Genomic DNA, 24,810 nt, shown 5'->3' on the forward strand with positions numbered 1-24,810 from the left:
TTTATTCTTAGCTATAGACATTGAGTTGTGGTTTTTATATTTTTCTATGTTACACAGAATTTTGTGATTTTTTTTTTTTAAGATACTAGCTAACTTAGTAAATCAATCTATAGTCTTTGGTTGTCATCCCTTAACTACCTTTTGATCATTTTATTCATAGCTCCAACAGGAGTTGCCAGTAGGCATTAAAAAAGAGACTCAGATTATTTAAAAGGTCAGACATTCAGTATAATCTCACTTACATCTTAGTAAAGTGAACCTTAATCTTTTCCAAGTCTTTTTTTTTTCTTTTCTGCTTATGTGGTGCTGAGAAATGGAACCCAGGGCCTCATGCATGCAAGGCAAGCGCTCTACCACTGAGCTACCTTCCCAGCCCCTTTTCCAAGTCTTGAATGTGGCAATTGGTAATAAAGTGGTTTTGTGAATTGAACACCCACAGAAAGTAATATCTAAGAACTGGAAATAGCTAGGTATCAGCATTTGTAATATGGTAAGTAAATCTATACCAATGATGACTTGATAGTTTATTAAGTGGTGTCAAATTAGGAACACTTATTAGAAAAGTCTAGTATTGTAATCAGACTTGTGTTTTTTAAACAATCATAAACTTTTCACCATAATTTTAATTATAGACAAATCATAAATATATAAGAAAGTTATTAGCTGGGCTGGGAAGGTGGCTGAGTGGTAGAGTGCTTGCCTTGCATGCATGAGGCCCTGGGTTTGATTCCTCAGCACCACATAAGTAAAAAGAAAAAAGCAGGAAGTGGCGCTGTGGCTCAAGTGGTAGAGTGCTAGCCTTGAGCTGAAGAGCTGAGGGACAGCGCCCAGGCCCAGAGTTCAGGCACCAAGACTGGACCCCCCCCAAAGGAAAAAAAAAAAGTTACTAGCTTTGGCTAATATGGTAAGACACATTTGTAATCCCAGCAGTTTAGAAGGTGGATATGGGAAGATTATGAGTTCACAGACAGCCCAGACAATAATAAGGTCATGTCTCAAAAAACTAAATAAAGAACCCAAATACAAACAAAAAAAAGCTAGAAATATAGCTCAAGTGATAGAGAACTTGCCTAGCTAGTAGTATAAGATCCTGGGTTCAATCCCTAGTATGGTGAGGGGAAGAGAACTTCATAGGATTTGTTGCTTGTTTGATTATTTGTTAGAATAGATGTATATATCTTACTTTGCTGCCAATAGCTTTGTAATTCCAGCTTAATTTTTTTTTTTTTTTTTTTTTTTTTTTTTTTTGTCATGGGGCCTGAACTCTGAGTCTGGGCACTGTCCCTCAGCTCTTCAGCTCAAGGCTAGAGCTCTACCACTTGAGCCAAAGCACCACTTCTGGCTTTTTCTGCTTATGTGGTGCTGAAGAATTGAACCCACGTCCTCATGCATGCAAGGCAAGGACTCTACTTCCCAGCCTCTCCAGCACAATCTTTTAACCTAATTTATTTTTATTATGAGGAAGTGAGAGCTGGGCATCAGTGGCCAATGACTATAATCCTAGATACTCAGGAGGCTGAGATGTGAGGATTGAAATGTGTGCAGACAAAACTGTGAAACTTATCTCCAATTAGTGAGGAATGATTCAAAGTAATTTAGCACAAGCCGAGAGTGGAAAAAGCAAAGAGAATTTGAGGTCCTAAGTTCAAAACCCCAGTACTGACACACATATACTTGGCATAAGAAGCTGATGTGTGTACACATCAGTTACTAGTGCTTATTAAAGGAGGAAGAAAGAAGGACCGAACATTGGCTCTTCAAGTCAGCTTCTTCAACTCAAAGAAAGGAATCTGCTGAGATTTTTTTATCTTATGAGTGACCACAATCTCTAGTGAATGAAAAGTAAGGAAGGGACTATTTTTGCATAATGAGGTGATCTACAGACTTAGATATTGACATTTGATGAATGAGTTAGCTTTCAGCCTGTAAATAAGCAGGAAGAAGCAGGAACATTCACTGTATCTATTCCTAAGACTAACCTCACCTGCCTGCTTTCTTTTTTTCCCTTTTGCCCTACCACAGAGCTGTGGTAGAATGAGTTAGCTCACTGTGTGTGTGTGTGTGTGTGTGTGTGTGTGTGTGTGTGTGTGTGTGTGTGTGTGTGTGTGTGTGTGTGTGTGTGTGTGTGTGTGTGTGTGTGTGTGTGTGTGTGTGTGTTGTGGTGTGTGTGTTACTGAGGCTTGAATTAAGGGCCTGGGTGCTGTCTCAGCTTTTTGGCTCACAGTTGGTACCCTACCACTTGAGCCAGCGCTCCACACTTTTTGTAGTTAATTGGAGATGAGTATCTCAGACTTCCTGCCCAGGCTGGCTATAAACCACAAACCTCAGCTCTCAGTGTACTGGGAAGCTATGAATACAGCTATGAGCCACTGGTGCCTGGCTACTTGCAGTCTCTTTTCAAAGGTCTCTCATCACTTCTTAGTCACACTGGCAACCTCCCCATAGGCTCCATTTCTGATATCTCATTCTTATAAAATGATGTCACCTACTTTATGAAGATTATGAAGCCAGTCTAGGCAGATACCTATCTCTGCATTTAGGTTGGAGGCAGTAATGTAGTGTTTTCTGGGACAGCCTTGGCTAAAAAGTGAAATTTTGTGTTAAAGACCAAACAAAACATTCATAGAACTCTGGGCAACAGTTACTAATTAACATTGGTACTGAAACATTGTTACAATCTTGCATTTAGGAAATCATGAAAAGGAAGAGCTAGGACTTGTATAATATCTAGACTATCTTCAACCTTGTATTTTCTTTTGCTTTCTGACATGAGCTTTCCTATGTGTGCACTAATGACATATGTGTCCATGACCTTCATGTGTGAACCCAATGGGTTCATGCTGATCTTCCAATTTGAAAAGTTGCTTTTGACTTCCAGACTTTCCCATTTTATAATTCTTAAGGTTTGATTCAAAATTTCATCTTATAGGGCTATGGACATGGCTCAAATGGGGCCCCAAGTTCAATACCATAGTACTACCAACAAAACAAAGCATCCCTACTTCCAATTCCTATTTTATCTGTGATACAGATTCCTTTGCCCTCAAGTTTGATAATCTTCCCTTTATACCTACTGAGCCGTTCTTTTGGGAGTAGTGGTGGTTTTTATTCTCCAATTTTATTCTACTATTTAGGTTCCACAATAAGATTAGATTATAATCTTTTAGAAAAGACTCCGAGAGCTCTTCTGTATTTCCCATGGAAGCATGAGTTGATTGTAGGTGAAATTTGTTATATAAAAAATTAAAATTGAAAAGTATACTAGAGTTATGTATAATTATTAGTGAGGTCTAGTTTTTAAAGGGGGTTGATTTCTGCGTTTTCATTACTTGAATTTTTAATTTTTTGTGGCACTAATATTTGAACCCAGGACCTTGTACTAGCTCAGTAGCCACTTGAGCCACATCCCCAGCACTTGACTTAATTCTGGTTGATTCTGTCTTTAATCCCCACATTTAGATTAAAATGAAAGTATTTTCTTCCATTCTGGTTCAGTTCCAGACCTATACTTTCAACTTCAATACTATTTGTACAGCTTTACTCAATAAAATCTTATTTTTTGTTGGTTGTGGGATTTGAACTTTGGGCCTAGGTGCTGCCCCTCAGCTCTTTGGCTCAAGGCCAGTGCTCTACCACTTGAGCCATAGTGCCACTTCCAGATTTTTGAGTGGTTTATTGGAAATAAGAGTCTCATGTACTTTTCTGTCCAGTCTGACTTTGAACCTCTATCCTCAGATCTCAGCCTCCTGAGTTAGCCAAGATTACAGGCGTGAGCCACCAGTGCCCGGTTTTAAATTCTTTATAAAAGGAAGGAATAGTATTAAATATTTACTCTTTTCAATTGAATTAACCAATATTCTACTGGAGCCCAACCAGTAGAATGTTTCCCCCCATCCCAAGCACAAATAATAAATACATTTGCCAACTGGGCATTGAACCCAGTGCCTTCTGTGTGGTAGGCAAGCATTTTGCTGAGCTGTGCCTCCAGCCCTTCATTTTCTGAAACTCTTCTTGCTATGTAGCTCAGGCTGGCCTAAGCACTCCTATCCTCCTACCTCTGGACCCCTGAGATTACAGGTATACACCACCACAATAGATCACAGATGAGCTGGTGATGCAGTGTCAAACTGAGAAACATTTTAGGTTGCATCCTAGAGGCTCCTTTCTAGCAGCAACCATAATAAGATTTTTTGAGGGGCGGCGGTACTGGGTTTGAATTTAGGGCCTTGCCCTTGCTGGGGACAGGAGCCACGCCCCCAGCCTTGCTTTCAGTTGGTGGTAGCGGTGGCGGTTTGGAGATGAAGTCTGCAAACTTGCCTAGCTAGGCTGGTCTCAAACCTCAGTGCTTCCAATCTGAGTCTCCCGTGTAGCTAGGTTACAAGGAAGAGAGAATCCTTGAGAGAGGAAGGCAGGGAAGTTTTGATGAACATTGTTAAAAATAGTTTTATGGAAGCATTTAGAAATGCTGTTGGAAGCCAGGCGAAGGGGACAGCCACTGACTAGAGAAATCCTTTTCGATTTCCTTGGAAACTCTGAGTGTGGGCGGGGCGGGCGCTTGCTCCGCCGGGGCCCCTGCGGCGCTGCCCATCACCGGAGCCCTCCGGGTCCCACAGCCCCTTTCCCCGCCCACCCCGCGGTACTGGCCGCGCATGCGCCGAGCGCGGCGGCCAGAGAGTTGTCGGCTGGGAAATGGCGGCCGCGGGCTTGGTGGCCGTGGCTGCCGCCGCTGAGTACGCTGGCCCCGCAGCTTCGGGAGGCAACCTTTCCGGTGCTCACTTCGGTTCGAGCTCCGGGACAGGTCCTGGCCCTGGCCCGGCCTCGTGGAGCCGCTCCCTCGAGCGGGCCCTGGAGGAGGCAGTGGTGACCGGGGTGCTGAGCCTGAGCGGCCGGAAACTGAGGGAGTTTCCACGGGGAGCGGCCAACCACGACCTGACGGACACCACCCGGGCGGGTGAGCGGGGACGCGGGCCGGGCCCGCGGGGCCGGGGCCGGGGTAACGGGGACCCGGGGAGGGCTGCCCGCCCTCCGGGCCCTCCGCGCGCGGGGCGGCTCCCGGGAAAGCAGACCCGAGGGCGGAGGACCTCGGACCTCGGATCTCGGATCTTGGTTCTTGGTCTTTCCTGGAAAATCTGCCTCGGCTGAGGTGGAGTCCGCCCGGGACGGGGGAGGCCCGTGGGACCCTGCTGAGACTTGGGGGGGGGGAGCGTGTTGCGCGCTCGTGGATCCTGGTGACGGGGTGTCTGCGTTCGCTGCATTGTCAGGAGGGCTCGACCTCGGCCTTGGCGTTGCTGCGTGCGTGCGTGCGTGTGTGTGTGTGTGTGTGTGTGTGCGTGTGCATGTGCATTGTCAGAAGGGACAGACCTCCATATCAGTGTGTGTGCACGCGCACGCACATTGTCAGGAGAGGGAGACCCCCTGCATCGGCGTTGTTGTGAGTTTGTGTGGGAGTGTGTTTAACGTGAATTCGCACACAGTAACCTTTCTCCGCCTCCATCGAGTTGACTTGCCAAAAAGTACTTGTGAAAGTGAGGGAAGGGATAGTGGGAGAACAACAAGGGAGGGGGTAACAATGCTCGACAGGAAATGTACTCACTGCCTTACTCATGTAACTGTAACCCCTCTGTACGGCATCTTTACAATTAAATAAAAATTAAAAAAAATAATTACCCTGCCTTTAGGTTTCCATCACTTTACTGTCCCACTCATGTCCTCAAAAAAAAAAGTTGAAAGGAAGAAAACCACTTAGGAAAGAAACATTGTCTGCCATATCTGTTGCTTTTCCCTTTAAAAGCATTACTTCGCTTTATGCATATTGTTGAACACAGGAAAAAGAATAAGGAATTAGGTATTATTTGGTTTTCTTTTTTGTAGAGAACAATGTATGCTGACTGAGGTATTCAACATACTGTAATGTGTTTGTCTTGTGTTTAAAATATGGCTTCCTCAGGGAGATTAAAAGTTGATTCTATTCATGTTTTACACAAATTCAAAGGGAAAAAAATCCCTTATGCATGAAGTAGTTAAATATTTTGCTTTTATGTAATATTTTTGCAACCAAAGAATATATAGTACTTGGTGTCTTGTATTCTTTTCATTTTATTTTAAAATCTTATGGTTAATACTTTTACTATGCTTATACATCCACTAAAGATGGATAAATATTACATATGATTCACTCATGATGGAAACCAAAAAAACTTTTGTTATAGTGTAAAATGGAAGAAATGAAATGTCTGCTTATTTATTTATTTAAGTAAATATTTCTAATTGTTATGATAAAGGTGATATGCAGAAGGGTTACAGTTACGTAAGTCAGATGAAGAGAATATTTCTTTTTGGACAATGTTACTCCTTCCCTTGCTCTCTCTTCAAGTTTTTGCCTGCTTATTTCATGAATATGTTCTGAATATAGCTTGTATTTTTTAAAGTAAACAATACTAAAACTTCTGTCCTAAGGTAAATATGAGCAGCCACTTGGCTTTTCTCTGTGTTTTGATAGACAACATCTACAATCACTATTAAATAGTCAAAGCTTCCTGATTCTGTTTCGGAGATAGTAATATGGCAAAGTGATTTCATATTGTGACTCATTTCAAGATTACCACATTAAGCCTGAAGCTAAAGAAAAAGTTGATTACAGGACTCTGTCTACCTCATTATTTTACCTGCTTTTAAGTAGTTCTAGGAGCACTCTTGAGTCTTTAGAAATATTTTATGACAAAGAAAACTGAAGCAGTGGACTGGGATGGTGGCTTAGTGATAGACTGCTTGCCAAGCATTCATGAAGCCCTGGGTTTGATTCCTTAGTACCACTTACACAGAAAAAGCTGGAAGTTGCACTGTGGTTCAAGTGGTAGAGTGCTAGCTTTGAACAAAAGCAGCTCAGGGACAGTATTCAGGCCCTGCGTACAAGCACCAGGAATGGCCAAAAAAAAAAAGCATTGTTTGGGCTGGGAATGTGGCTCAGTGGTAGAATGCTTGCCTAGCATGTATGAAGCCCTGGGTTTGATTCCTCAGTACCACATAAACAGAAAAAGCTGGAAGTGGTGCTGTGGCTCAAGTGGTAGAGTGCTAGCCTTGAGCACAGAAAAGCTCAGGGACAGTGCCCAGACCAAGTTCAAGCTCCAGGACTGGCGGAAAAAAAAAAAAAAAAGAAAACTGAAGAGCACTTATGAAAAATATTCATAATGTCAAGGAAATTTTTACTTCCTGTGCTCTTAATTTTTATTTATTTTTATTCATCCTTCAATGCTGTAGTTTCTGTATAAACCAAATTTTTTGTTGGATCTGGTCAAAAAGTGAAAAAGAAAAGAGATTATAAGGCATTTTATAACTTGCTACACTAAGATTAATTTCTAACATGTAGAAGTATCAGTTATTGAGTATAAGAATATTGTTAGACCATGGTAATTAGAAAACAAAGACTAAGCTGGGAATGTGGGTTAGTGGTAGAGTGCTTGCCTAATATGCATGAAGCCCTGGGTTCAATTCTTCAGTGCCACATAAACAGAAAAAGCCAGAAGTGGCGTTGTGGCTCAAGAGGCAGAGTGCTAGCTTTGAGCAAAAGAAGCTCAGGGAGAGTGCCCAGGCCCTGAGTTCAAGCCCCAAGACTGGCAAAAAAAAAAAGAAAGAAAGAGAAAGAGAGAGAGAAAGAAAGAAAGGAAGGAAGGAAAAAGGAAGGAAGAAAAAGAACAAAGACAATCTTTAAATTGTTTGAATCTGATAATACTGAAAATATAACTTATCCAGTGTTAACTATTTGCTATTCATTGTTAAATATTTCTAAATGCATTGTATTGTTAGATGCACTCTACAGCCCATGGATTAAATACTATTATATACATATTACATGTGAAAAGATAACTCAGAGAAAGTCATTGCTAGCATTAGTGGTAGAATTCCAGCCCAGATCCATCTATCTCTTCTCTCCATTAGACCAACTAGTCTCTGCATGTACCAACAGATATTTCTTTTCTTTTCTTTTTTCTTTTCTTTTTCTCTCTTCCTCCTTCCTTCCCTCCCTCCCTCCCTGTCTCTCTTTCTTCTCTCGTTCTCTTTCTTTCTTTCTTTCTTTGTCTTTCTTTCCTTCTTTCCTTCCTGTTTTTTTTGGTCGGTCGTGGGGCTTGAACTCTGGGCCTGGGCGCTGTCCCTCAGCTCTTCAGCTCAAGGCTAGCGCTCTACCACTTGAGCTACAGCGCTACTTCCGGTTTTCTGGTGGTTTATTGGAGATAGGAGTCTCACGGTCTTTCTTGCCTGGGCTGGCTTTGAACCGAGATCCTCAGATCTCAGCCTCCTGAGTAGCTAGGATTACAGGCGTGAGCCACCAGCGCCCGGCTCCTTCTTTCCTTCTTTCCTTCTTGGTTCTGGGGCTTGAACTCAGGACCTGGGCTTGTTCCTGAGCTTCTTTGTGCTCAAGGCTAGTGCTCTACCACTTGAACCACAACACCATTTCTGCCTTTTTCTGAGTAGTTTATTGGAGATAAGAGTCTCATGGACTTTCCTGTCCTGGCTGGCTTCGAACCACGATCACCAGATCTCAGACTCCTGAGTAGACTGTTCTGGATCTCATATACAGTGAAACCAAAGGTTAGATATGTTAAGTAATTTACTCAAAGAATTGTAGCTAAAGGGCCAAAGGGGAGGAGGGAGTATGAGGATTATAATCTTACTTGCAACACTAAAACTCATAGTCCTTTTATTGCAAGTACTTCAAGTATTTAAATATATATATAATTTTTTTGGGGGGTCCGGTCGTGGGGTCTGAACTCTGGGCCTGGGCACTGCCCCTCAGCTCTTCAGCTCAAGGCTAGAGCTCTACCACTTGAGCCACAGTGCCACTTCCGGCTTTTTTCTTTTTTGCTTATGTGGTGCTGAGGAATTGAACCCAGGGCCTCAGGCATGCAAGGCAAGTGCTCTACCACTGAGCCACCTTCCCAGCCCCGAAGTATTTAAATATTAATAGCAGAAATGTATTTGTGTTGTGTTTAAAATATAGCTTTCTCAGGGATATTTAAAGCCATGTAAAATTGTATCACTGTTACCTCATGGACTTATTTCATAATGTAGAAAATGTATATGGTTGGCAACTGTCCTTTGAGTTTATATCCTAGGGAAGACCACGTATTACCATACCATTTATATTGGGCACAATTAGAATCTAACAACAGTATTTTTTTGATGTTTTCTTTTCCTTTTGTTTAAAAGGTAGCTCTTTATAGTGCAGCAGATTGAACTCAGGATCTAATGAATAGTAGGCCAGCACTCTACCACTGAACCCAACCCAGGCTCTAAAAAGGTAAATCTTAAAGAAAAGAGAAAGGTTTATTTGGGAATCATGATTTGATCCAGTGAACAAGTAAAATCTTAGACAAAATTGTAGAAGACTTCTTGGAGCAGAAAAGACCATAGTATGATTTGAGTAGGGAGAAGTGAGAAAAAAAAAACTTGTGGTGGACAATGTGCAAAAAGTTTTAGTATATCAGTTAATTTTGCCAATCCATTATCCAGTCCTCACTTATCTAATAACAATACTTCAATTTTCTAAGCAATGGTACTTCTCACTTACTTGAATCCAACTTGTTATTCTATACGCACATGACACAAGTCCTAACAACTGGCCAACCAGTATAATTACTCCTGTAGTCACTGTGCTTGTTCAAAGGTGAGCACATTTTTCTGTCAACACACATGAGTGTGCTTTGACTCTATGCTGAAATACTAGAATGTCAGCCTGAAGCTTGCTAATAAATGAAAAGCAGAGCCAAGAGATAAAGAGATCCATTTCTGAGAATAGTGTTTGAACTTTGGGATCAATAGCCTGTCTAAAGTTAGTGCTATTATTGGACTTTCAAATTATGTGAGTGACTTAATCCATTTTTTCTATTAAATTTCAGTACATCTTTTCATACAAAGTAAAGGTCTTGACTAACACAGTAAAACTACTCATAATATTGTGCTGAGGACAATTTGGTCATAATAAGAGCTACCTTACACATATGAGGAAACTAGAATGAGCAAAGATTCATTCACAAGTTGTACATATATATACAAGGGTTGGGAACATTAGGCCCATTGGCTGTACATTTGGTTTGGCCCTGCCAGTGCAACTGCAGGCAGGACTTGAATTCAGTAGATCTAGGAGCTTTTTCCAAAACAGATAAATCTAGGACTACAAATGATGTTATAAGCATCCAAATAGAGCTTGGCTAAAAAATACTCCCCACTGCTATACAAAGAGGATGAAGACACTTCCTGTCCTGAAAAAACTCAAAGGATCTAGTTGGGAAATAGGCAAAGGTAAAGATGATTTGAATTGTCTGATAGTAAAACTTTTATTAGTCATTGTGCAAGGCAAAATATAAGGAGGATAAAAATAAGAAGCCTAGAGTATTTATCAGTCTAGTAGTCTGGTTGGGTAGTTGAACTAATCAAAATCTATGAGTGAATGAAAATCTGAAAGAATCATACTGGAAGATGAAAATCAGATATAGAAATGCTGATTGAATGGTTTTGTGTGTGTGTGTGTGTGTGTGTGTGTGTGTGTGTGTGTGTGTGTGTGTGTGTATGTATGTTTGTCTGGTGTTTTTGTGCAAGTTTTGAAGCTTGAACTTAGGGCCTAGGCACTGTCCCTAAGCTTTTTTGTTGTTGTTGTTGCCTTATTTACTTTATTTTTTTTTATTTTATTGAGATTAGGTGATTACATAAATTTCACATTTCACAGTATTGTGGAGTAGTGATACTTAAAGTCACAAACACATTTTAACCTTCACAAGGCAAATTGTCATTATCATGGTCTATAAAGTTTGTGAATTCTATGAGCTTTGACAGTCCCTAGCTTTTGTGCTAAGGCTAGCACTCTACCACTTGAGCCATGGCTTCATTTCCAGCTTTTTGTTTGTTTGAGTGTTTGGGTTTTTTTTTTTTTTTGTCTTTTCTTTTTTGGTACTGGGGATTGAACCCAGGATGCTGCAATTGCTAGGTAAGTGCTTTGCTACTGAGCTACATCCCACCCCATTTCCAGCGTTTTAGTTAATTGGTTAATTGGAGATGATCTTTCCTGTCTGGTGTGGTTTCAAACTGTGATCCTCAGATCTCAGCTTCCTGCATAGCTAGGATAATAGGCATGAGCTACCAGTGCCGGTCACTCTTAACGTTTTGATACATTATTCTTGGCTTTTATAGATGGACACACACACACACACACACACACACACTCTGTAGTATATTGAAAGTATTGTATGACGCCTGTAGACAAATTTTTGTAATAGAATTTCAATGACTGTAGAATAATCTTTTAACTTACTTAGATCACTTAGGTGTTTTGTTTTTTCCTCTTTCTCTTTTTGGCCTCTTTTCTCTTTCCTTTTGCTAGTCCTGGGGTTTGAACTCAGGGCCTAGGTGCTCTCCCTGAGCTTTTTTGCTCAAGGCTAGCACTGTACCACTTGAGCTGCATCTCTCCTCTGGGTTTTTTTTTTTTTTTTTTTTGCCAGTCATGGGGCCTGAACTCTGGGTCTGGGCGCTGTCCCTCAGCTCTTCAGCTCAAGGCGAGCGCTCTACCACTGGAGCCACAGCGCCACTTCCAGCTTTTTCTGTTTATGTGGTGCTGAGGAATCGAACCCAGGGCCTCATGCTTGCAAGGCATGCACTCTACTGCTGAGCTACCTTCCCAGCTCATCTCCTTCTGGGTTTTTGCTGGTTAATTGGAGATAAGAGTAAGTCAAGTAAGTCTTAGAGACTTTCCTGCTTCGCCTGGTTTCAAACTTCAATCCTTACATCTCAGCCTTCTGAGTAGCTAGGATTACAGATGTGAGCCACTAGCTCCCAGCCTCTTTTTGACTTTTTGAGACTTGTTATTTTACCCAGGCTGGCCTCAAAACTCAATCCTCTTACTTCAGTCTCATAAGTGCTTGGATTATATATGTGTCAGCCACCATACATAGCCATTTAGACTGTTTCTGATTTTGCATTGTCATAAAATAACACTCTAAATATCCATTTGTATAACTCTTTTTTCTTTCTTTTTTTTTTGTCGGTCGTGGGGCTTGAACTCTGGGCTTGGTGCTGTCGCTGTGCTGTTCAGCTCAAGGCGAGCACTCTACCACTTGAGCCACAGTGCCACATCTGGTTTTCTGGTGGTTTATTGTCCATAAGAGTCTCCCGGACTTTTCTGCCCAGACTTGCTTTGAACTGTGATCCTTAGACCTCAGCCTCCTGAGTAGCTAGGATTACCGGCGCCCAGCTTGTATAACTCTTTGCTTATATCTTACATTATTTCCATTGGATAAATTCCTAGAAGTGGAAGTATTCCAACAAATAATAAAGAATTTTAAAAGAAGTAACAAAATTTAAATTACAAGCAGAAGTCAAAGAATTTTCAAGGAAAATGATACATTATAGCCTCTCTGTTATAGAAAAACTTAGGTTTTTTTTATAAGATGAAATTCAGTTTAATACCTCTTTTTTTGAGGTGGAGGGAGCGTGTTTCCCTGAGTCTTGAACTCAAGACCTGGACACTGTTCCTGAGCCTCTTTGTGCTGAAGGCTAGCATTCTACCACTTGAGCCACAGTACCACTTCCAGCTTTTTCTAAGCAGTTTATTGGAGATAAGAGTCTCATGGACATTCCTGCCCTGGCTGGCTTTGAACCACAATCCTCAGAGCTCAGCCTCTTGAGTAGTTAGGATTACAGGTATGAGTTACTGGCAACTGGCTTGTTTGTTTAATCTTTCTTTATAACTAATAACCATTATCTCCTGTAGAACTTTCTCTATATAGAGGAATGTATATGTGAGGGAAAAGGGGAAATAATGATGTAAATTTTAATTGAAGAATCCTGAATATCAGAGAAGATATGAGGTTCAGAGATCAAAGTTGCCATATAAGAAATTTGAAATTGAAAGGCATGGAGAAAAAATTATAGAATTTCATTCTATTCCTCTTTGTTTAATACAAAGCTACTGCTTTAAATAATGCCAATTATTAGGGATGACCAAAACAAGTAGTTTTTCTGTACTCTTATTACCCATTACATATCCTAGTTTGAGGTATGGTTATAATATTATCCTTTGTAACTAAGCTTCAGTATAACTTTGAATTCAAAATTAATAGTAACATGAAAACTTCTCGGTCTAGGAAGTTGGCTCAGTGGTAGAGTGCTTGCTTCACATGCATGAGGCCATGGGTTCGATTCCTCAGCACCATATAAGCAGAAAAAAGCCGGAAGTAGCACTATGGCTCAAGTGGTAGAGCCCTAGTCTTGAGCTGAAGAGCTGAGTTCAGGCCCCACAACCGATTAAAAGAAAAAAAAAAGGAAAGGAAGAAAACTTCTTTTGGCTGAATTTATGCCTTTGAAATAAAGAGTCTGTAGCTCTAATATGTTCTCATCCACATGTCTTCTTTTTTCTTGCCTCTGAAATAAGCACAAGTCTTACATTGTATTTACACAAAGGAAAAGACATGTGCACATGTCCTTTATAAAGACAGAAGCATTATTGGGGGAGGTAAGAGGTGGGGAAAATATGACTTGGGTAAATTTCAGAGGGAAAATCCAGCCTGCAACTGTTCTGGAGTTTTTAAATAGGAAGGGTAAGTGATAGGTATGTGATAGTGCCTTTAGAAGGGTGAAAAGATGAGTCATACTTGACCTTGAGATCAATGCTGGGACTAGAAGACAGTGGTGGTGGGGCAAAGGAGTTCCTAAAGTTCCAGTTTCTTTTATAGTGGCTCTCTTTGGAGTTGGGTGGTTAATGATATCTCATGTTGTAAAATACAGTGTTTAGTATGGTAGATGCTTTTTATTCTTTTCAGTTCACTTATGAATCAGTTTTCCAGTCATGCTTTGAAAAAAATGTATTAAATGTGGTAATTTAGCCAAAGGAATATTATTTTGAATTTCTGAAGAAGCCAGCAGTATCAAATGTAATGCTACTAATTTTAGAATCATGAACTAGTCCTAAAAATTTTAGGTATTTCCTTACTTATTTTTAACTTTTTTGCTTTTCTAAATTTTGAGATTTTATTGTTTGCGATGAGTCTTAAACCAAGGATTTAAACTGGTTTATCTAAACTTATTTATTGCAAACATGAGATTTTTCTGATTAAAACAGGTTTTAGAGAATGATTCAAACATTGTAGACAGTGAAAAGATTAGCTATAATGTAAGAGCAAATTTATTTCCAATGAACACAGCATTGTAGTCAGAACATATAAAGACATCCATAGAATTTGGACACATAATGCTGGGCGCTGGTGGCTCACACCTGTAATCCTAGCTACTAAGGAGGCTGAGATCTGAGGATCATGGTTCAAACCCAGCCCAGGCAGGAAAGACAGTGAGATTCTTATCTCCAATTAACCATCAGAAAACCAGAAGTGGTGCTGTGGCTCAAGTGGTAGGGCGCTTGCCTCGAGTTGAAGAACTCAGGGACAGCGACCAGGGTCCAGAGTTCAAGCCCCATGACGTACTCCCCCCCCCCCCCAAAAAAAAAGAATTTGGACAATAAGGGAACTTATGGAAGGGAGCTATGGCTCAAGTAATAAAGCACCAGTTCTGAGCAAACAAGCTGAGCTAGTGCTTGAGTTCAATCTCTGGTAATGACAAAAATAGACAGCAGACAGAGACAGACAGACAGACAGACCCAGTAGAAAAAGAGACAACTCTTGAACTGGTTGGTACTTTGCTAAAGAAGAATTACAAATGGCTGGTGAATGTGTGCACATGTACTTGACGTTTTTAGAAGTCAACGGAATGGAAAACAACACCTTACTGAAATACTACTTAAAAAGCTGATAACACCAAGTACTGGAAAGAATGTGGAGCTGTGGGGATACTTGTGCAATTGTGCAAATTGTTACATTCACTTTTTTTTTTCCCTTGCTGGTCCTGGGGTTTAGACAAAGGGCCTGGGCCCAGTCCCTGAGTTTTTTTGCTCAAGGCTAGTGCTCTTACCACTTGACCCACAACTCTACTTCCGGCTTTTTTGGTAGTTAATTGGAGATTAGAGTCTCTTAGACTTGGGCTGGATTTGAGCCAGGATCCTCAGCTATCAGCTTCCTGATTATTAAAATTGTGAGCCGCTGGTGCCTAGTTTTTTGTTGTTGCTGTTGTTTTAGGTATGAATCTCACCATGTAGCCCAGGCCTCCCTTAGAACTTGTGATCCTCCTGCCTTTTAAATGCTGGGATTACAGTCATGCATTGTGTTGACTGTTTCAGCACATTGTTTTTGAAAGATAGTTTGGCACTATGCAGTAAAGTTAAAAATGGATATATTCTGTGGCCCACAATTGTACTGAGATATATAGTGTGAAGAAGCTTTTGTTTATGTATATCATGAAATATGTATAAGAATGTTTCTAGGAAGTGGTGTGTGGCTCAAGTGGTAGAGTGCTCGCCTTGAGGTGAAGAGCACAGGGACAGACCCAAGCCCAGAGTTCAAGCCCACGACCAACCAAAACAAACAAACAAACAAAAAAGAATGTTTCTAGTATCATTCACATTTGATAAAAAAAACTCAAGTGATCATTCGTAATGGATAATCAGATATGGTACATCTATAATTTCTTTGAAGTGAATGAGCCATAGAGACAGTGAAGTAAATGAAGTTGAATAATAGTCTCTGTGCATGTGCATACCTCACACTTTTCTTTCTTTCTTTGCTTGGTCATGGGCTTCAACTCAGGGCAGCTCTTTTTGCTCAGCATTCTACTACTTTGAGCTACAGCACCACTTCCAGTTTCCTGGTTGTTAATTTGGAGATACGAGTCATGGACTTTACTGCCCCAGCTGGCTTCAGACCTGGATCCTCAGATCTTAGCTTCCTGAGGAACTAGGATTACATGCATGAGCCACAGGTGCCCAGCTCCCTCACATTTTTCTTTAGAGATTGTTGAGTTATACTTAGGTTGATTTTTTTGTTGTTGGTTTTTGTTTGTTTTGTTTTGTTTTTGGCCGGTCATGGGGCCTAAACTCTGGGACTGGGCACTGTCCCTCACCTCTTCAGCTCAAGGTTAGTGCTCTAATACTTGAGCCATAGCGCCACTTCTGGCTTTTTCTGCTTATGTGGTGTTGAGGAATCGAACCCAGGGCCTCATGCATACAAGGCAAGCACTCTACCACTAAGCCACCTTCCCAGCCCACTTAGGTTGATTTTATGTCTTGATTCTTCTAATACTAAGAGAATATGGAAGTGCTGATGATATCTCTTAGACACATAGATATTGTATCTTTTGGGTATACACCCAGTGGTGTGGATGGCTCGATCATATAGAGTAGTCCTATGAGGTATTACCTCATTACATTTAGTGCGTGTATATATGTGTGTGTGTTTGAAATAAGACGGTACTATGTACCTCGGTCTAGTGTGGAATGTTGCTTTTCTGCCATAGCTTCCCTGGGAATGGATGCTTGGAGTATAGTTGTGAACTTCTATTCCTAGCTCATTGTTTTCTTTTTTTTTGGGTGGGGGGGCATTGTGGGGCTTGAACTCTGGGTGCTGTCCCTGAGCTCTTCAGCTCAAGGCAAGTGCTCTACCACTTCCGGTTTTCTGGTGATAAGAGTATCACTGACTTTTCTGGGTGGGCTGGCTTTGAACGGCAATCCTCAGATTTCAGCCTCCTTAGTAGCTAGGATTACAGGCATGAGCCACTGGCACCTGGCTTCACTGTGGTTTTAATTTGCTTTCCCTAATGATTACTAATGTTGAGTATTTCCCTCACATAACTGTTATCTATTTGTGTATGTTCTTTTAAGAAAAGTCTTTTCACATTTTTTCTGTCTTTTTCCTTCTCACTTATACTGGGATTTGAACTCCCTTCCTAAGTATGCCCTCTACCACTAGTATACGCCTAGTCCTCCACCCCCCCCCCCCAAAAAAAAAGGGTCTGTGAATTTACCTGGGCCCAACCTAAACCCTGATTCTCTTAATTATAGTACATCTCCTGAGTATAGGTAGTATACCACTGTATCCAGTTTATTGGTTGAGATATGGTCTTACTATTTTGCCAAGGCATTATCCTCCTTATCTCCATCTTCCAACTAGATGGGGATTACAAGTAAGTGTGAGCCATCTCATCTGTCTTATGGAAGACATGTTACTGATTCCGTCTCTTTACTCTTTTTAATATTAGTGTGTTTAAAAGTTCTGTTTTCTTTATGATTTAGTCTTGGTATGTTACATGTTTCTAGGAATTTATCCACTTAACAATATGTTAGGCATGTAACTCTAGAGTTTTTTTTTTTTTGAATGAACAGATAGATGGATGAGTGAATGAGAAGGCAAGCAGGAAATGATTAAGAGCTTTTAACTTTGGAAATAGTGCTTACTGATTTCTGTGTAATTGGGCTTAGTGGGGATGCTAGGGACTTTGGTAATATAGTAGAATTCATCAGAATATCCTTAAAGATAATATTAGTGACCATGTATCATATTTTGACCCTCAAACCCTCTTTAGTTGGTGTTGTATAGAATAAGATTCACTTCCCTAGAATACAACCAGTGATAATTGGCAATTTCTAGTTGTTGCAAAGTATTAAATCCCTTATAATGAAGTAATTGTTTTGTTTTTATTCAAGATTTACAACTTTGTTTTTTTTGGGGGGGTCTGGTTGTGGGGCCTGAACTCTGGACTTGGGAGCTGTCCCTCAGCTCTTCAGCTCAAGGCTAGCACTCTACCACTTGAGCTACAGTGCCACTTCCAGCTTTTTTCTTCTTGCTTATGTGGTGCTGAGGAATTGAGCCCAGGGCCTCATGCATGCAAGGCAAGCACTCTACCACTGAGCCACCTTCCCAGCCCCAAGATTTACAACTTTGATAATTGGGCAAGTTGTAGTTATTAGGAAGAATTCTGCTAACATAATGTGTGACACTTTCTTTTGCCTAGTAAATTGGTTGTTTCTGACCATCTTAGTCACTGGCATACTGTAGCCTTTGGCTCTCAGACTTTAATGAACATAATAAAGCAGTTTATGAATACAGTGCATCTTGATCAATATTGCCCCTTTAGATGAAATCTTGCATACTTTTTGTTTTTGCTGTTGTTTTTTTGTCTGAGCTGGCCTTACACCTCCATCCTTCCAAGAAGTTAGGATTACATTCATGTGCCACTGTGCCTAATGATAGTATTATTTTATAAAATCTATTCCAGTGAATTATTGTGATCTTTATAGAATTTAGTAATTTCTTTGCTGTCTTACATTATGCTGTCTTACCCAAAGGCAGTCTCTGAATTCCAAGGGTTCTTGGCATGACCTATAACTTTGCATTTTTCTTAACTTGTGTTAGTATCATTAGAATGTATATATAACATATGAATTATTTATTTTTTTTTTGGTCGGTTGTGGGGATTGAACTCTGGGCTCTGTCCCTCAGCTCTTTAGCTCAAGGCAAATGCTCTACCACTTGAGCCACAGCTTCACTTCTGGATTCCTGGTGGTTAGTTGGAGATAAAAGTCTCACAGGTGGCTGGGTGGCTCAGTGGTAGAGTGCTTGCTTTGCATGAATGAGGTCCTGGGTTCGATTCCTCAGCACACATAAGCAGAAAAGGCCAGGAGTGGGGCTATGGCTCAAGTGGTAGCGCATTAGCCATGAGCTGAGGGACACTGCCCAGGCCCAGAATTCAGGCCCCACTACTGACCAAAAAAAAAAAGTCTCACAGGAAGCCAGGCGCTGGTGGCTCAGGAGGCTGAGATCTGAGGATCACAGTTCAAAGCCAGCCTGGGCAGGAAAATACATGAGACTCTTATCTCCAATAAACCACTAGAAATCCGGAAGTGGTGCTGTGGCTCAAGTGGTAGAGCACTAGCCTTGAGCTGAAGAGCTGAGGGACAGCACCCAGGCCCAGAGTTCAAGCCCCATGACTTTAAAAAAAAAAAAAAAAAGGTCTCACAGGGAATTCCTGCCCAGGCTGGCTTTGAACCACAATTCTCAGATCTCAGTCTCCTGTGTGGCTAGGATTACATACATGAGCCACTGGCACCCAGCAGTGAGTTATTTTCAGGAATAAAAAAATCTTTTTAAACAAAAACTAACAGGTAAAACATTTATTAAAATCATATCTTATTTTACTCAGTACATCAAAATACAGTGATCCTTCACCTATCGTGGGAGTTACATTCCAGAGACCCCATGATAGGTGAAAATCTGTGAAGTAGCAATAACTTTGTGTGGATTTTCACCTATCACGGGAGTCTCTGGAATATAACTCCCATGATAGGTGAGGGAATCACTAATTTACATTAAAAAAAAATCCTGCGATACAGTGAAGCCTCAATAAGTGAACCACAATATAGTGAGGGATAATTATATCATTTTATACCATCAATATAAAAATCATCAGTGAGATGTTTTTTTTTTTTTTTTTTTTTTTTTAATTAATGTATTTTTATTGTGAAAATACCTTACAGAAGGGTACAATTATATGAGCAAGGTAATGAGTACATTTCTTTTTTTTTTTTTTTTTTTTTTTTTTTTATCAGTGAGATGTTTTACATTTTGTTTTTAACACTATGCAAAATCAGTTGCACATTTTCCACTTAGAATACATGTCTATTTAGATTTAGATGTGATGTCTGTTTAGATGCTAGATTTTCAGCAACTGTAGTGAAATGAAGTCCTTCTAAAACCATAAATTTGTACTTAAAGGAATTTTATGCTGCTGTACTTTTGAAATGTGAAGTTAAGGTTAAATAACTGTCCTCTGGGGGTACATATTCGAAGGAATAAAAGAGTATGTTGAAAAGATAATCTGCATTCATATGTTTATTGAAATACTAGTCTCAATAACTGAAATGCAGAATCAACCTGTGTGTCCACCAGCAGACAGGTGAATAAAGAAATATGGTATATATGCACAAGAGAATACTATTTAGCCATAAAAAGAATGAAATCCTGCAACAACTTGAAAGAACCTGGAAGATACTATGTTAAGACAAGCGAGGTATCAGAAGCTAGGTTCCTCAGTCATGTAGAATGTAGAAAGGTTCACCCCTTAGAAGTATTGAGATTAAAGACCAAATAAAATCTGAAGGTCAATCTCAATGGCACATTTTAAGCATTCAGGAAGATGTGGCTGCCAATTAGGAAGGCACCATATAAATTACGTACAATAAGTAAGAGTCTCTGGCTCCTGTGAGAACAAGCATAGGAGGAGATGAGAAAGAGAGTCAACATTTATTGTGACAAAACTATAATGCTGGGCTGGGAATGTGGCTTAGTGGTAGAGTGCTTGTCTAGCATGAATGAAGCCCTGGGTTCCATTCCTCAGTACCACACAAACAGAAAAAGTCAAAAGTGGCAATGTGGCTCAAGTGGTAGAGTGCTAGCCTTGAGCAAAAGAAGCTCAGGAATAATACTCAGACCCTGAGTTCAAGCCCCAGGTCTAGCAAAAAAACAAAAACAGAAACAAAACAAAAAAACCTATAATGCATTTCAATCCATAACTTATTGAACCTACAACAATCCTATGGGATAGGGTGTGGTTTAATGTTGCAGATGAAGAGGCTGAGCGTTTTAAGTTCACAGCAATCACAGCAATCGCATGTGATCAGTGCAAGACCATAGTGCTCCCTGAGCCTCAGGTAAGGATGGAAGAATTTATCAATGGAAGTTAGAAATCTGGCAATGAATTATACCATAGTTACTTCATAAGGATATTATGTTCAGGTTTGTTATATTTTCCAAGTTGGAGCAAATACAGACACACAGAAACAATTACTTAGTTTCTTCCAGAAAGTAAAAAGGCAGCTATTCCTGGTTGGTTACAAACATTCAAATTATTGTGGTACATTAGAAACCCTACATCTGTTATACAAAATACTCTGTTTTGCGCACCAGGGCTTAGTGTAGAACACTGTTCTCAAAGTGTGGTTCCTAGACCAGTACCAACAAATCAAGTGGCTCTTACCTCAGACATGCGGTATAAGAAATTCCAGAGTTGGGCATACAATTTGTTGTTCTTTTGTTTGAAATGTTTGTTTGAAAGGCTGGCCTTGACTATCTGGGCTAAAGTGTTCCTCCTTGCCTTATCTTTGAAACAGCTAGTACTGATTACAGGTTTGTGCCACTATGCCTGGCTACAATCTGTTTTAATAAGCCTTTCCTCAATGTGATGTATACTAAAGTCTAATAAGCACTACCATGGAATATACAACTACTAATAAAAGTTTCCACTTGGGCACTGGTGGCTCAGGCAAGGATTGTAGAATTTATAATCTGTTGCCTGTAATCCTAGCTATTCAGGAGGCTGAGATCTGAGGATCATGGTTCAAATCCAGTCCTGGTAGGAAGCCCATGAGAATCTTATCTTCGATTAAAAGTACCAAGAAGCCAGAAATTGAGCTATGGCTCTACTGGTAGAGCACTAGTCTTGAGAACAAAGCTCAGGGACAACACCCCAGGACCTGAGTTCAAGCCCCAGGATTGCCACCAAAAACAGAAAATCCAAACAGACTGAAAGTGTTAGTTAATGTTCACAATTCACAACTAGGGGACTTACTTAACTTTTAACATAAGAATTTTGGAGAGCCAATATTTTTAAATCTCCATGGCTACCACTTTCCATTTAGTAGTCTTATTTGCTTTGCTTGTTGCTGTATGGAAACAGTGTTGGTTAATCCCCCAGTCCCTGCCAAACCTTTTTTTTTTTTTCTCTTTTTTCTTGTTTCAATATTGAGGATTGAGTTCAGAGCACTATACATACTAGGCAAGCACTTTTGCTGTGTCCCCAGCATTTCATTGTGGTAAACTGAAAAGTTGGGGCTGGGAAGGTGGCTCAGTGGTAGAGTGCTTGCCTTGCATGCACGAGGCCCTGGGTTCGATTCCTCAGCACTACATAAGCAGAAAAGGCTGGCAGTGGTGCTGTGGCTCCCGTGGTAGAGTGCTAGCCTTGAGCTGAAGAGCTGAGGGACAGCACCCAGGTCCAGAGTTCAGGCCCCATGACTGGCAAAAATAAATAAATAAATAAAATAAACTGAAAAGCTGTTACTTTTTAAGGAATCATTTGAGGGTAAGGCTAGGGAAAAAAGTGCTAATCATAATATAAAAACATTTTATGAAATGTTTCATAATAGTTTAAAAAATTATCACTCTTCAGGGGGCTAGGAAGGTGGCTCAGTGGTAGAGTGCTTTCCTTGCATGCATGAGGCCCTGGGTTCGATTCCTCAGCACCACATAAGCAAAAAAAGAAAAAAGCCGGAAGTGGCGCTGTGGCTCAAGTGGTAGAGCGCTAGCCTTGAGCTGAAGAGCTGAGGGACAGCATCCAGGCCCAGAGTTCCGGCCCCACGACTGGACCCCCCCCCAAAAAAAAATTATCACTCTTAAAAAAAAAAAAGGTAATAAAAATTTTAGGACATAGTTCTGGAAGCATGAGTAGGACTCATAAAAATAGGTCCTATTGCCCGGCGCCGGTGGCTCATGCCTATAATCCTAGCTACTCAGGAGGCTGAGATCTGAGGATCGAGGTTCAAAGCCAACCTGGGCAGGAAAGTCCTTGAACTCTTATCTCCAGTAAACCACCTAGTAAACCGGAAGTGGTGCTGTAGCTCAAGTGGTAAGAGTGCTCGCCTTGAGCTGAAGAGCTGAGGGACAGCGCCCAGGCCCAGAGTTCAAGCCTCACAACTGACCCAAAAAAAAAGGTCCTATTGTGTCCTATTACACTCTATCTATCTATCTATCTATCTGTCTGTCTGTCTGTCTGTCTGTCTGTCTGTCTGTCTGTCTATCTATCTATCCATCCATCCATCCAGTCCAGGGGCTTGAGCTCAGTCCTGGGCTCTGTAGCTAAGCTTCTTTTGCTCAAAGCTAGCACTCTACCACTTGGCACAGTACTATGTGGTAGTGAGGAATGGAACCAAGGGCTTCATGCATGCTAGGCAAGCACTCTACCACTAAGTCACATTCCCGGCTCTATTACACTTTTTTTTTTTTTTTTTTTTTTTGGGTCCAGTAGTGGGGCCTGAACTCTGGGCCTGGGCACTGTCCCTCAGCTCTTCAGCTCAAGGCTAGCACTCTACCACTTGAGCCACAGCGCCACTTCTGGCTTTTTTTCTTTTTGCTTATGTGGTGCTGGGAAATCGAACCCAGGGCCTCAGGCATGCAAGGCAAGCGCTTTACCACTGAGCCACCTTCCCAGCCCCTATTACACTTTTTTTAAACCTTGCTGTCTGTATTAGTACAGTTTTCATTACAATAACAAAATATTGAGGTTGGTAATATAAAAAGAAGAGATCAGTTTATTTAGCTCACAGTACCAGATATCTAAAAGTATGAATGTAACTTCTGCTTGGTCCTCATTAGGCCTTATAGTGATGGCATCACAGGGGAACCTGAAGAAGAGATCACAGGACAGGACAGGAAGAAGACAGGACAGAGGGGTACTCGCTCACTGCCAAAGGAACTAGAGTCCCATAAGAACTTCTCCACTCCCTTCTGAATTTAATGCTTCCGTTTGTCTAATGACCTTACAGTAAGCCCCACATCTGAAAGATTCCACCATGTCCCAACACTTTCACATGGGGAACCAAGTGTGGGAACACATATGGGGAACACATTCAAATCATAGTATTGTTTTAAGTCTAAAGGAAAAGCCAGTCCAGTAGCATTGCAGCATACAACATGTATACTATAGTTAACTAACCTGTAATCCTTACCCATCTTAAAGGTAATATTTAGTAGAGTCTGTGTGGGAAAAAGTAGTCTTACAATAGTATCTGTGTCAGGAATAGAACCAATAGGAGGCATATATAATTATCAAAGAGAATTCATTAGATTGGCCTATACCATTAGAGGCTAGGTAGTCCCACAATGGCCCATCTGCAACGTGGGGAGCTGGGAAAACCAGAAACTGCTTCTGAACAAGAGGGCCCATGATGCAGCTCTAGAAGGCCTGAGGAACCCTGGAGACTCACTTGTGTGAGTCCTTTGTCAAGGACTGAAGAAACTGAAATCTGATACTGAAGAGCAATGGCAGCAGCAAAAAATTTTTCCTCCAAAAAAACCACGTTTATAGCCAGGCACTGATGGCTCATGCCTGTAAACCTGTAAACCTGTAAAACTGAGGATCTCAGTTCAAAGTCACCCGCCAGACAAGTCTGTGAGACTTTTGTCTTTAAAAAAAAAAAAAAAAAGTGGGCTGGGAAGGTGGCTCAGTGGTAGAGCGCTTGCTTTGCATACATGAGGCGCTGGATTTGATTCCTCAGCACCACATAAGCAGAAAAAAAAAAGGCCAGAAGTGGCACTGTGGCTCAAGTGGTAGAGCACTCGCGTTGAGCTGAAGAGCTAAGGGACAGTGCCCAGGCCCAGAGTTCAGGCCCCACGATGGACCCAAAAAACAAACAAACAAAAACAAAAAACAAAACAAAAAAAAAAGTAGAGGTGTGGCTCATGGTATAGAGCCCCAGCTTTGCCTTAAAAAGCCAGGTGAGAGTACAAGGACCTGAATCCAGGCTTTGGCTACAAGGATAGTTTTCTTAGCTAAATTCAGTTTAGTTTTGAATTTGGTTTAATTTTCATTTCCCTCAAATATTTCTTCTGACTCAGCTTTGGAAATATACACCAATTGTCAGCCTACATACTTTTTTTTTTTTTTTTTTTGTCAGTCATGGGGCTTGAACTCTGGGCCTGGGCGCTGTCCCTGTGCTCCTCAGCTCAAGGCTAGCACTCTACCACTTGAACCGCCCGGGCTACTTCCAGTTTTCTGGTGGTTTTTTGGAGATAAGAGTCTCAAGGACTTTCCTGCCTGGGCTGGCGTTGAACTGTGATCCTCAGATCTCAGCTTCCTGAGTATCTAGGATTACAGGCGTGAGCCACCAGTGCCTAG

General features: G+C 41.0%; 1 protein-coding gene across 4 annotated transcripts in view; it reads left to right on the top strand.

Moving 5' to 3' along the window:
- The first annotated feature begins 3,531 nt into the window (after nt 1-3,531).
- Nucleotides 3,532-24,810, top strand: part of Lrch3 (leucine rich repeats and calponin homology domain containing 3) — a 121,886-nt gene continuing 100,607 nt past the window's right edge. For 2 of the 4 annotated variants that reach the window (XM_070029989.1, XM_070029990.1), the window contains exon 1: nt 3,532-4,951. In XM_070029989.1, the coding sequence (XP_069886090.1) occupies nt 4,690-4,951 (262 nt within the window). In that variant the 5' untranslated portion in view covers nt 3,532-4,689. The remainder of the gene's footprint in view (nt 4,952-24,810) is intronic. The other 2 variants (XM_070029992.1, XM_070029991.1) reach the window with 2 other exon arrangements.

This window comes from Dipodomys merriami, unplaced genomic scaffold (assembly GCF_024711535.1).
Source record: "Dipodomys merriami isolate MVZ:Mamm:240054 unplaced genomic scaffold, mDipMer1.0.p SCAF_2, whole genome shotgun sequence".
Taxonomy (NCBI): Eukaryota; Metazoa; Chordata; class Mammalia; order Rodentia; family Heteromyidae; genus Dipodomys; species Dipodomys merriami.